The 13,845-nt window shown below is 36.9% G+C and overlaps 1 protein-coding gene across 2 annotated transcripts in view; it reads left to right on the top strand.

Moving 5' to 3' along the window:
- ZDHHC15 (zinc finger DHHC-type palmitoyltransferase 15) overlaps positions 1-13,845 on the top strand; it is a 173,531-nt gene that overhangs the window by 113,610 nt on the left and 46,076 nt on the right. For both annotated transcript variants that reach the window (XM_055338668.1, XM_055338669.1), the window contains exons 8-10: positions 2,601-2,733; positions 4,292-4,418; positions 5,302-5,405. In XM_055338668.1, coding sequence (XP_055194643.1) covers positions 2,601-2,733; positions 4,292-4,418; positions 5,302-5,405 — 364 coding nt within the window. The remainder of the gene's footprint in view (positions 1-2,600; positions 2,734-4,291; positions 4,419-5,301; positions 5,406-13,845) is intronic.

Below are 13,845 nucleotides of genomic sequence, written 5' to 3'. Positions count from 1 at the left end.
TTTTACACATTTTGCCTTGGCCCTCTAAGTCAGTCAAAGCATCAACTACCACAATGCTATCCAGGTTCTGTATGCACTTTTTATTATTGAAAGATTATATTTGGATATGAATTAATTACTAGAAATATGCCAGTATTCACAAGCACAAGAATATAGCCTCGTACTTTTTCTATACCCTCATTTTTTCTCTACAATAGACTAGCTCATGCCTGACAGATGGGACATAAGAAAACCTATCTTGGCTTGCCTTCATAATGAAAAGGACATTGACTATTCAGAGAAGTGCTTCTTTGCAGTCTCTCTAACCTGAAAGCACTTTGGGGTGGTTTAGAGAAGGCTTTCTCAGTTTAAATTGAGTCTCACCTTAAAATAAAAAGTAAATACTGCCATGTATTTTAAAAACCATGTGTCAAGGAGACTAGTGGTTCTCCTAAGAACAGCAACCCCCATTTACCATTTTCAAAGTACTTTCATATCTATTATCTCATCTTCTCACCATAGCCTTATAAAGTACACAGAACAGGAGGAATTGTTAGTCTCATTTAAAAATTATAAAGTTGAGGCCCACTGGAAGCTGTCTGACCCTAAACCCAGAGATCTTAAACACTATGCCATACCCTATTGCTATTATGGTCCTGCTATGGAAAAGCTATAGCTCCTTTGAAATAAAGAATTCAGAAAACTATCATCAAAGAATGTTTTTTCTCTATATATTAGCTTAAAGAGTAGCATCTTCGATAGGAAATTTATCTTTGCCTTATTAAAAAAAGTAGTAATATACCCCTTCCGCACTGGGGCATGAATCTCCCCACAGACACTGTGAATTATTTTAGAGCCAAAATAGTAGTATTATTCTACCAAATTCCCCTGAACTGTTTCTGGTGATTATTGCTTTGAGTAATTTAGCTTAGTTATCTCCTGGGAAGGTAATTTTGAACATAGGGCTGTCAACCTCTTCTAACAAGAAAGGACTTTATCAAGGGATATCCTTTGGCATATAAAAGATAGTTCTGCAAGAGTAATTAAGGGAGGAAAAGACTTCCAGCTTAACTACCCAGAGTGTGAACTTTCTATCAGTCCCTCTTGCCCAGACATTTCCTATTGCCCACTTAAACATGAAAAGTAAGAAGTAAAATAAATGTAAGCTTTAAAAGCTTTAACAAACATACTCAAAGAGTAGAGATTATGAAAGCAAAAACCTAGTTGGGCTAAAACCACTACAAAACAATGTATAAAATATTTCCTATAAACTCAGAACAAAACAAACATAAACTAATCAAATTCAGTTTGGGTGCTTAGGCCAAGATTTTGTGGAGGGATCATTTCAGAAAGGAGCTTCAGATAAAGGTTTCTGAAGGTTGAAGTCCCTGAGGTAACTATTTCCTGGGGCGCTCTGCCCCCATGCAAACTTTACCCAGACCACCCCTCAGCTGAAAACATCTGACTGACTGATTTCCCTTTATCTTCATCCTTCAAACATATATACTCTGAAAGATCCCCAATATTTCCTTACATCAAAATAAATAAAAATCTTCTTAAAAAAGAAATCTGTGCTATTTGAATTTTCCAAGTGTTTTCAAGTCTTAATTTTTTCCTTCCAAATTGAAGTAGAACAAGATACTAATGTTAAGGTCCACTTCAATCAAGAATCACTTTTAATTTTATTACTCAAGAGTATTTGGAAATACTTTAATACAATTCATTATGCCAAAACAATTATCAGCACAGGAAAGGGGGAAATAAAAAAACTTCTCTCAACTGCTTACTCCAGAATTGAAATTGTTTTCTAATGTTCTCTTCAGAAGATAAAATGTTACACATTGTGCATGCTGTTTTAAGGCTGCATGTAAAAAAGAAAGCTGATTCCACATGGAAAATAAGATGTCCCAGATAATTATAAAAGTCTTTAGCTACCTACTTTTACAATTGCCTGTCAAATCCTGCTTGAATTTACTGTCCAATGAGCTATTTTTCACAGGATGTGATATACCAGGACATTCTACTTCAACTATAAAAAACAACCACACAAAATTTTCAGTAGCTTTAACGTCAGGTTATAACTTATAGGTAGAGCATTTTAAAAATCTACCTGTGTGTTTTAACTTCCTACATGTATCATTGTGATGTTTTCAACACATATATGTCCAAGGAATAATGATATATAAAGTATTTCAGAAAAACCAACTTGAGACAGGAGGATGAACCATATGACCTCAAGATCACCTTTGGCCAGTGATTCATAATTTGCAAACTAAATGGAGTAGCTTTAAGAGGTCACATACCAATTATGGCCTGAATATACCCTTTTTACACTACCCTTTTCTAATTGCTGCAGTATATACTCGATTTTACACTGAACTTAATCAGGGATCCATTTTAGGCTTTGTAGGCTGAAAATATATCCATAATGAGGTATGGTCATCAACAGAACTGTTTTTTAAAACTTCTATAAAATTTATATTTTAATTATAGCTATACATTTTATACATGTGAGAAAAATGATAACATATAGAAAAACTAGCCAATCCTTATCACTTTATTTCCTTATCCTTTCCTTATCCTTATCCTTTGTTTCTATTTGTTTATTATTTCTTTTCTAGGGGGAATTGCCCAGTGTCCGCTCAAAGTTCCATGTTCTTTTCCTCCTCTTTGTGGCCTGCATGTTTTTTGTCAGCCTTGTGATTCTCTTTGGTTACCATTGTTGGCTTGTCAGCAGAAACAAAACCACCTTAGGTAAGAATGGCTGTTAAGACTAGGGAAAAACACATTAATGTATATCATAGTGACCTATGGATTATTCCCAAGGAAGAGAAAAAGTTCCAGTGAAGCATTTTATTTGTAGTGACATTCCTTTGCCTCCAAACTGAGACAGGTATAAACGCATTTAACCAAACTGGGAGAGCCATAGTGAATGAAGAAAGCATTATTGAATGAAACCTCACACAAAACCAAAATGGACCATTGCTCTTTATAGCTCACATTGGATAATAGGTCCCCAAACTTATGGCTTGAAAAATTTCTTAATGTGTTCACATGAGGAAGTGAAGGTAAAAATCACTACAGAAGGGAATATCAGAAGGTGGAGGTGAAGGTTAATAAAGATAGAAGAATTGAAATTATTGAGGGCATCCAAAGACAGAGTGCTGAGAATCTAAACCAACAAATCATTGGATATCTACAATCATCAAATACCTGTGGAGGGCCTGGGAGCATGATAAATACACTGAATAAGCAAGTTTCTAGAAAATGAGTACAAGTGAACATTTTTTCTGTTACTCTATACTCCAGGCTATTATTTGGAGAATTATATTTCTGATTAATTCAAGTGCAACAATTTTATTTCATATTTCACTATAGATGTATATTTCACTATAGTATACAAATAAATGCATAAGGAATGAGGAGAAAGTGTCCAAGTGTTGAATGTTTAGCTAAGATAGATTGAGGAAAGTTTAGTACAAAAGCCACTATACATTTGGAACACATTTACTTATAATGCTAATATCTAAAAAAGTATTTACACTCCTTTTCTAAACCAAATATCTGTAGTACTTAGTTGCTAGGGTGGTAGATCACCACATTTGGCTTAGACATAACTGCAAAGTAGAGAAGCACGAAAAACTTCACAATAATGGAATCTGAAAACAAAGAAAAAAATGGGAAATGGCCAGATGCAGCTGGCCCAACAGTGAAAGTGTTTGCTTAATGGGATAAATATGTGCCTAAAAATAAGGTGTACTCAGATGGTCCAATTCCTCAGCCTTTGGGGTGATTATAGTTCATCTGTTGACATTTTTTTCTGGAGTAAAACTCTATTTCTTACATTGCAGGTTTCAGTGCAAACATCTTCATTTCTGAAATGTTTCAAAACCACATCAATGTCATAACCATCTCTTCATCATTACTTTAGTCTCAACTCTAAAGATCGAGACCATTTGGCTGCTATTGCCACTTACATTCAAATAAAGCACTGTTAAATTTGTTCTTTTACTCCTTACATGCAGCACAAAATATAATTCCCTCATGGCTGCTTAATTATTTCTGCCACTATGTGCTTCTTCTGCCTTTAAAAAAAGAGTACCAATTCTTTGCATTAATAACAAAATTACTTTATATTAAGTGATTAGACTGTTTTTTACTAAGTAACAATATCTAAGGATGAGAAGCCTATGCTACCACAACAAAAATATACTATAACATCAAGTCACATTCATGGAGAACTATAAAATCATGATAGTCCTGAAATTTGTTCCTTTTCCCTCTTTTCTTCAACTCCCCTATTCTGCCCTAGAGGCCTTCTGTACTCCAGTGTTTACAAGTGGCCCAGAGAAAAATGGGTTCAACCTTGGCTTCATCAAAAATATCCAGCAGGTGTTTGGAGATAACAAGAAGTTCTGGTTAATACCTATTGGTTCCAGGTAGGTAATTATTACCACTGAAAGACGTTGATGCCAGACCATGACTTGAAGTAGCAAATTCAATTTTAATTGTTTGTAACAAGTAACAGTCCAATGAAAAACTCTATTTCCCAAGTTTTTTTATTTCTAGGTTAATAAAGACAAATTAGACATGAGGGTATGATAAATGGACATTCTCATGCTTTATGGCAATGTAAACTGGTACCACTCTTTTACAAATGAATTTGGTAATATGTATCAAAAATTGTAAGAATCCGCATGTCCATTGTTTAGAATTCCACTTCTAAAAATCTATCCTAAAGACAAACTAGGCACAGAAATGTGCATTACAAGATAATTGCCCCCAGAATCTGCACTCCTAGAGATACCTCACTCTGGCTGTTTTGCACAGTTCCCAATAACCTTTCTGCCATTCAAGCCAAATAACAGAGCATCCAGACATTAATATCTATCACCAATTCATAGCAACTTATCTCCAATATATCAGTGATTATTTTTGTTGAAAACAATCTGAATCTGCTAATTTTTGTTGAAAATTTAGAACCAAAGCAATAAAATAATTGTATATAAATTAAGATGATCATCAGTAAATAATATTTATGAAGCCTACCATGTGTGCATATTACCATAATGGGCACTATGGGAAACAAGTTAAAGAGTTGCTTACAAACCAGAACAGTTGACACTGATGCAGATATAGACACTGAGAGCAATACAGCAACTAAATGATGCTATTGTAAAATCTTATTCCACCATGGCTTTAGTGAATAAGCTAAATGGTTTAAATCTTTCTAAGAACCCCCTCCTATTTCTAAGAGGGCTATTACCTTCATAAAAAGTCTATGTCCGCTGCAAGAGCTCACTGCCTTCCTTTACCCAACAGCCCTGGTGATGGACACTCCTTCCCTATGAGGTCTATGAATGAGTCACAGAACCCACTGCTAGCAAATGAAGAGCCTTGGGAAGACAATGAAGATGAAAACCGAGGTAAGAAGGCTCAAAAGGAAGTCTGCTCTCCACCCAGCAGAGCAAGCACTAATAAAGACCATGTTAATACAACCGATGTAGTGTAGTGAGAAAATAGTGTCCAGAAAGATTATATAATCATGTCAACCTCCTAAGTGCCCTTTGAATAGAGAAGGGCAAGTATGGCCAGATTTGTGTAGCAAATATCGGTGGCTTAGGTTGGATTAGATGGCAACTTGGAAGGTTGCTTACGAAATTTGTGATACCATGATTTATAATTAGTCAGATAAGTCAGGACACATAATAAACTACTGTTTATATTTGTAAATAATCCAGCCAGTTGGCCATTCATGGTGCTTTGTTTGAGTTAATTTAATCAGTGGGCAGTAGCTCACCTTTCTCTACCCTAATTTATTAATGTTGGTTAAATTTTCTTTAAAATCCCATTCCCATTCTCTTTTAAAATGGTTTAAATACACAAAGAAATATAGTATGTGTAGGCAAGCCTACACCTGCATGTAGTCTACTTTTCTAAAAGGCAGAGCAGCAAAGGAAAAATGAGGAAGCAGAACTTTGTCCTTCCACCGTTCTCCCACTAGATTTTTGGATTATAATGAGATTTGTGGTGTGTGCGTGTGTGTGTGTGAAAAGGTGAAAGTTAAGTTCTCATGTCACATACCCCTACCATCACCTGTTCTTTGTCTCCACGTGACGTTATGCTTACAAGTGTGCCTCCACCATTTGTTTATGTTTCTAATACCAGGCATCAGAGTGTAATTTTTACCAACTGATCCCAATAATACAATAGCTGATAAAAATTTTGAGTGAGAAATTGTAGTGCTTGTCAAAAACTACCTAGAGTGAATAAGGCTGATGAGGACATTAAAAAAAGCATTGAGATGAGGAACACAGATGGGAAACATAGCTTTATAAATGTTTACCCAGTTAGATTATCTAGGCCTAGCATTTCTATTTGGAAGTCCAGTTTTAGAGTAAGATGGGTTGTTAGGACTAAGCAAGATAAAACCTTCCAAAATTCAGTTACAAAGGGAAAGAGTTCTTGCCCAGGTGACTGAGCACCTCCCTATTGACTCCTGCTGACCCTTTATTGAAAAACTGTATTTTGACCTACTTTCCATCAGCTATCACTCTTTCAATTTTTTTCTTTTTCAAGTTTTTATTTAAATTCTGATTAGTTAATATACAGTGTAATATTAATTTCAGGTATAAAATTTAGTGATTTAACACTTAATAAAACTCAGGGCGCTACCACAACATGTGTGCACCTTAATCTCCATCACCTAATTAACCCATCCCCAAACACCTCCCCTCTGATAACCATCAGTTTGTTCCCAGATAGTGAAAAGTTGATTTCTTGGTTTTCTTCTCTTTTTCCCCATGTTTGTTTTGTTTCTTAAATTCTACATATAAGGAAAATCATATGGTATCTGTCTTTCTCTGACTTATTTCATTTAGTATAGTACTGTCTAGCTCCATCCATGTCCTTGCAAATGGCAAGATTTCATTCCTTTATATGGCTATTATTCCATTGTATATACATACCACATCTTCTTTATCCAATCATCAGTCAATGGGCATTGGGGCTCTTTCCATAATTTGACTCCTGTAGATAATGCTGCTATAAACATCAGGGTGTATTTATCCCTTCAAATTAGTATTTTTAAATCCTTTGGGTTATTACCTAGTAGTGCAATTGCTGGACTGTAGGGTAGTTCTATTCTTAATTTTTTGAGGAACGTCCATACTGTTTTCCAGAGTGGGTGCACCAGTTTGCATTCTCACCAACAGTATAAAAGAGTTCCATTCTCTACATCCTCACGAACATCTGTTGTTTCCTGTGTTGTTCATTTTGGCCATTCTGACAGGTATGAGGTGATAATCTCATGTAGTCTTGATTTTTATTTCCCTAATGGTCAGTGATGTTGGGAATCTTTTCCTATGTCTGTTAGCCATCTTTTTTTTTAATTATTTTTTATTTATGATAGTCACACAGAGAGAGAGAGAGGCAGAGACACAGGCAGAGGGAGAAGCAGGCTCCATGCACCGGAAGCCCGACGTGGGATTCGATCCCGGGTCTCCAGGATCGCGCCCTGGCCAAAGGCAGGCGCCAAACCGCTGCGCCACCCAGGGATCCCCCATCTGTCTTTTTGAAAAAATGTCTATGCATGTCTTCTGCCCATTTATTTTATTTTTTTATTTTTATTTTTTATTGGTGTTCAATTTGCCAACATACAGAATAACACCCAGTGCTCATCCCATCAAGTGCCCCCCTCAGTGCCCGTGACCATTTCTTAACTGGATTATTTGTTCTTTGGGTGTTGAGTTTGATAAGTTCTTCATATATTTTAGATACTAACCCTTTATCAAGTATATTGTTTGCAAATATATTTTCCATCTCATAGATTGCCTTTTAATTTTGAGGATTGTTCCCTTCAATGTGCAGAAGTATTTTATTTTGATAAAGTCCTAATAGCTGATTTTTGCTTTTGTTTCCCTTCCCTCAGGAGACATATCTAGAAAGAAGTTGCTTCAGCTGATGTCAAAGAGGTTACTGCCTATGTTCTCCTCTAGGATTTTAATGGTTTCCTGTCTCACATTTAGGTCATTAATCCATTTTGAATTTATTTTTGTGTATGGTGTAAGAAAGTGATCCACTTTCATTCTTTTGCATGTTGCTGTCCCATTTTTCCAACACTCTTTGTTGAAGAGACTATCTTTCCCATTGGATATTCTTTCCTGCTTTGTCGAAGATTAGTTGACTATATAGTTATAGGTTCATTTCTGGATTTTCTATTCTGTTCCATTGATCTATGTGTCTATTTTTAAAAGATTTAATTTATTCATTCACAAGAGACAGAGAGAGAGCAGAGACACAGGCAGAGAGAGAGAAGTAGGCTCCTCACAGGGACCCGATGTGGGACTTGATCCTGGACTCTGGGATCACACCCTGGGCCAAGGACAGACACTCAACCGCTGAGACAACCAGGCATCCCTATGTGTCTATTTTTTGTGCCAGTAATATACTATTTTGATCACTACACCTTTGTAATGTAACTTGAAGTCCAGAATTATGATGCTTCCTGCTTTTCTTTGCTTTTTCAGTTTTGTGTTGGCTATTCAGTGTCTTTTGTGATTCCATACAAATTGTAGGATTGCTTCTTCTAGCTCTGTGAAAACTGCTGCTGGTGTAATTTTGCATTAAATGTGTAGATTGCTTTGCATAATAGAGACAATTTAACAATATTTGTTTTTCCAATCCATAATCATGGAATGTTTTTCCATTTCTTTGTGTCATCTTCAATTTCTTTCATCAGTGTTTCCTAGTTTTCAGAGTACAGGTCTTTCATCTCTTTGGATAGATTTATTCCTAGGTATCTTATGGATTTTGGTATAATTATAAATGAGATCAATTCCTTGATTTCTCTTTCTGCAGCTTCATTATTAATGTATGGAAATGCAACAGATTTCTCTACATTGATTTTGTATCCTGTGACTTTATGGAATTTGTGTATCAGTCCTAGAAATTTTTTGGTGGAGTTTCTCAGATTTTCTGTAGAGTAGCATTTCTTTTCATTTCTGTGGTATTTGTTTGTTATTTCTCCTCTCTCACTTGTGGTTTTATCTACTTGAGTCCTTCCTCTTCTTTTTGATAAGTCTAGGTAAGCGTTAATCAATTTTATTAATTATTTCAAAGAACCAAATCCTAGTTTCATTGATCTGTTCTATTGTTTTTTTAGTTTCTATATCATTTATTCTTTTTTTAAAGATTTTATTTATTTACTCATGTGAGACTCACAGAGAGAGTGAGGCAGAGACATAGGCAGAGGGAGAAGCAAGCTAACTGTGGGGAGCCTGTAGGCTCCCTCAATCCCAGGGCTGTAGGATCATGCCCTGAGCCAAAGGCAGACACTAACTGCTGAGCCACCGCTCTAATCTTTATCATTTCCCTTCTGCTGGCTTTAGGTTTCATTTGTTGTTATTTTTCTAGGTCCTTTAGGTGTAAGGTTAATTTATTGCTTTGAGATTTTTCTTGCTTCTTAAGGCAGGCCTGTATTGCTATATAGTTCCCTTTTAGGACCACTTTTGTTTCATCCCAAAGGTCTTGTTTCATTTATTATGTTGAGATATAGTCCCTCTAAGTCTACATTTTTGAAGGTTTTTTTTAACATGAACGGATGTTGTGCTTTTTTAAAAAAAAGATTTTATTTATTTATTCATGAGAGAGAAAGAGAGAGGCAGAGATACAGGCAGAGGGAGAAGCAGTCTCCATGCAGGGAGCCTGATGTGAGACTCGATCCCGGGACTCCAGGATCACGCCCTGGGCTGAAGGCAGGCACTAAACCACCGAGCCACCCAGGGATTCCCAATGTTGTGCTTTTTAAAGTGCCTTTTCTGCATCTTTTGAAATGATCATATGGTTTTTATCCTTTCTTTTATTAATGTGATGTGTCATGTTGATTGGTTTTCCAATAATGAACCAACCTTGCAGCTCAGTAGTAAATTCCACTTAAATGATTCTTTTAATATACTGTTGGTTCTGATTTCCTAGTATTTTATTGAGAATTTTTGCATCCATGTTCATCAGGGATATCAGCCTTTAGTTCTCTTTTTTTAGTGAAGTCTTTCTCTGGTGTGGGTATCAGGGTAATACAACTCCATGTATTTGTGGTCTTTCCAAATTTTTTCTTGTGATTGACTTCAAGTTTCATACTGTTGTGGTCAGAAAAGAAAGATGCATGGTGTTATCTCAATCTTTTTGTATTTGTTGAGGCCTCATTTGTGATATAATATGTGATCTATTCTGGAGAATTCCCATGTGCACTTTAAAGATTGATTGATTGATTGATTGATTGATTATGAGAGAAAGTGAGTACAGGGGTGAGGGAAGGCCAGAGGGAGTGTAGAGAGAGAATCTCAAGCAGACTCCTCACTGAGCACAAAGCCTAATGCGGGGCTTGATCTCATGACTCTGAGATAATGACCTGAGCTAAAATCAAGAGTTGGACACTTGACTGAATGAGCTACCCATGTGCCCCTCTCCCATGTGCACTTTAAAAGAATGTGCATTCCACTGCTTTAAGATGGAATGTTATGAATATACCTGGTCCAGTGTCATTCAAAACCATTGCTTCTTGGTTGATTTTCTACTTAGATGATCTGTCCATTGCTGTAGGTCCATTGCTATAACCTGTCCATTGCTGTAAGTTGCTGCAACATCAGTTAGTTCCTTTATGTTTGTTATCAAAATTTTTAGACATTTGAGTGGTCCCGTGTTGGGTGTATAAATATTTACAGTTGTTGTATGTTCTTATTAAACTGTCCCATTTGCCCTTTTTCATCTCTTGTTACAGTCTTTGTTTTAAAGTCTACTTTGTTTGATATAAGTATTGCTACTCTGGCTTTCTTTGACATCCATTTGCAAGATGCTTGTTTTTCCATCCCCTCACTTTCAATCTGCAAGTGTCTTTGGGTCTAAAATGAGTCTCTGGTGGGAAGAATATAGATGGATCTAGGTTTTTTTATTTATTCTGACACCATAACTTTTGATTGGAACACTTAATCCATTTACATTCAGGGTAAGTATTGACAGTTATGTATTTAGTGTCATTTTATTACTTACTTTGTCATTGTTTCTGGAGATTTTCTCTGTTCCTTTCTTGTCTTTGTCACTTTTGTTCTTTTCTTTCCACACAAGGAGTCCCCTTTTGTATTTCTTACAGGGCTGTTTTAGTGATCACAGATTCCTTTGGTTTTCTTTGTCTGGTAAGCTCTTTAGTTTCCCTTCTATTTTGAATGATAGGCTTACTGGATAGAGTATTCTTGGTGGCAGGTTTTTCCTCTACAGCATGTTGTGTATATATATCATGCCACTCTCTTCTGGCTTGCCAAATTTCTGTTGAGAAATTTCCAGCTATCTAATTTTCTTTTGTAAGTTAGGCACTTATTTTGTCTTGTTGCTTTTAAGAATTTTTTTTCTTCATCACTATATTTTGCAATTTTAATGACAGGATTTGTTGGTGATGGCCTGCTTTTGTTGATTTTGATGGAAGTTCTCTGTGCCTCCTGGATCTTGGTATCATTTTCCTTCCCCAAATCAGGGAAGTTTTCAGCTAATATTTGCTAAAAAAAATTTTTCTGCTCACTTTTCTCTCTTGTTCTTCTGGGATTCCTATAATATGACTGTTACTATATTTGGTGGAGTCACTTAGTTCCCTAAGTCTATTCTCATGTTGCATAAGACTTCTTTCTCTCTTTTTTCCAGCTTCATTATTTCCCATTGTTGTATCTTCCTAATCACTTAATCATTCCTCTGCTTCTTCATTCCATGTGTCCATTGCATCAAGTATGTTTCGAATTTTAATTATTTCGTTCTTCATTTCGTACTGATTGTTTTTTAACTCTTTTATTTCTGCATTAAGGGCCTCTCGAAGTCCTCCATTCTTTTCTCAAGCTTGGTGTCTATCTTTATTATTGTTGCTTTAAATTTTCCACCAGGCATGTTACACTTATCTGTGTTGCTTAGATCTCTGTTAATGACCTTATTTCTTATATTCTTTATTTTAGGATGAATTTTTCCATCTTTGCATTTTGCTAAATCTCTGTCTTCTTCTCTGTGTTAGAAAAGCTATCATTCTTTATCCTGAGAGTAATGGCTTTATGAAGAAGAGGCCTTGTACTTAGTGCTCAGGGCCTGGCACTTCAGAGAGTGTCTAGTGTATGCTGGGTGCACTCTGTTGTTATGTTTTGGCTGCTCTATCCTTCAAGCCAGTCATCTGCAGAGTTTCTTCTTGCCTGTGGTGGGCAGTGTTTGGTTCTTGGCTAGAATGTGGTGAATTTTAAGTAGGTATGCTCTGCTCTGCTTGTAAAATGAGGCCTGATCCTACTTTCACTGGAACTGAAGCCCTACAGAACTCTCTTGTTGGAAGACATGCTGTCGGTAAGGACTTCCACTGGTGTTCTGGAGAAAAGGCCCACCATATTGGGACTAAGGCCAATGTGACCAAGTAGGTCAGTACTGCTTGAGCACAGGTAATGGAACTTGGAATAAGCCGGTTAGGCAGCTAGTGTTGGTGCTGTGCTGTTTACCATACGTGGCTCTGTGTTCATGCTAAGGGGCAGGGAAGGGAAATGGTGCCCACAGGTTCCTTTGTCCTGGAGAGGCATATGTGTGAATCTACCTCTCAGGGATGCTCCAAGAAGAGTGAACAATGTCCCCCTGTGTGCCTGAGGCATTCTTCAGATCACTATTTCCATACCATCTGCCTTCTCTCCAGGAGCAGGGCAGTGCCCTGAAGCCTCTATCCATCCAAGCCTGCCAACCTTTAAAACTCCAGTCTCTAAACTTTCTCTCCAGGAGCAGGGGAGTGCCCTGAAGCCTCTATACATCCAAGCCTGCCAACCTTTAGAACTCCAGTCTCTAAACCTTGTTGGTTGCAAGAACTCACAAATACTAGCCCCTCTCATTTTCCTAGCCAATGGCTTTAGGGAAGTGTTCTCTTTGTGCATTCCTGTGTGCTTGTCTCTCTCACCTTTTTCCATGACCACTGCTCCCTCCCCTCTGCAGCAGCCATGATCCATTTTTCCCCCAAACTACATTTCTGTACTTCCTTCCTTCCTTATGTGGCTTTTTCTCTCCCTTTAGTTGTGCAGTTTGTTTCTTCAGTTTTTGGGTTCATTTGTGGGGTATTTAAAATGATTTCATAGCTATCTAATTATGTTCCAAGAACAAGACCAGCTTAGGGTCCTCCTACTATGCCACTGTTTTAGCTCCAGCTATCACTCTTTCTGAGCCAACTTTTAGTTATAGCAGTTACAAGTGATAAGAATTTTAGTTTAGTTTTGTTTTTTAAAGCAAGCTCTAATAAAAATCAGAGAAATATAGGGTGTTAATAACCTGCTTTGAAATATTTCCACAATGGAAAAAGCTATTCACATCTGAGTCTTGTATTGGTAAGGAAAATACTTTAACTATAAATGTAGCACTACATTATAAAAAGGGTTTTATTTTAAGTCAAACACATTTACTGACACCTCACTGCCTACTAAATAAAATCTAAGATCATTGGGGCAAATTATCTTAGCCAGATTTTCCTCCTTGACATTATCTCCCATCTTTATGGGCCTCAAGCTGCCCTTTTCAGCACCTCCACTTCCTCTTGGGATTTTTCTACCTCAATTCTCACAGTGATTATCACAATGGGCCACTAAGAATAGTCTTCCTCCATCAAAGGTATGGAAGCAGCAGATTCTATTCAAAAAGATAATTACTAGGGCACCTGGGTGTCTCAATTGGTTAAGCATCTGCCTTCGGCTCAGGTCTTGATCCCAGGGTCCTGGGATTGAGTCCTGCATCAGGCTCCCTGCTCCACGGGGAGCTTGCTTTTCCTCTGTCTCTTTCTCCTTCTCTTTCTCTCTGTCTCTCAAGAATAAATAAATAAAA

Source organism: Nyctereutes procyonoides, unplaced genomic scaffold, assembly GCF_905146905.1.
Source record: "Nyctereutes procyonoides isolate TBG_1078 unplaced genomic scaffold, NYPRO_anot_genome, whole genome shotgun sequence".
Lineage (NCBI taxonomy): Eukaryota > Metazoa > Chordata > Mammalia > Carnivora > Canidae > Nyctereutes > Nyctereutes procyonoides.
This window is presented reverse-complemented; position numbering and strand designations above follow the sequence as displayed.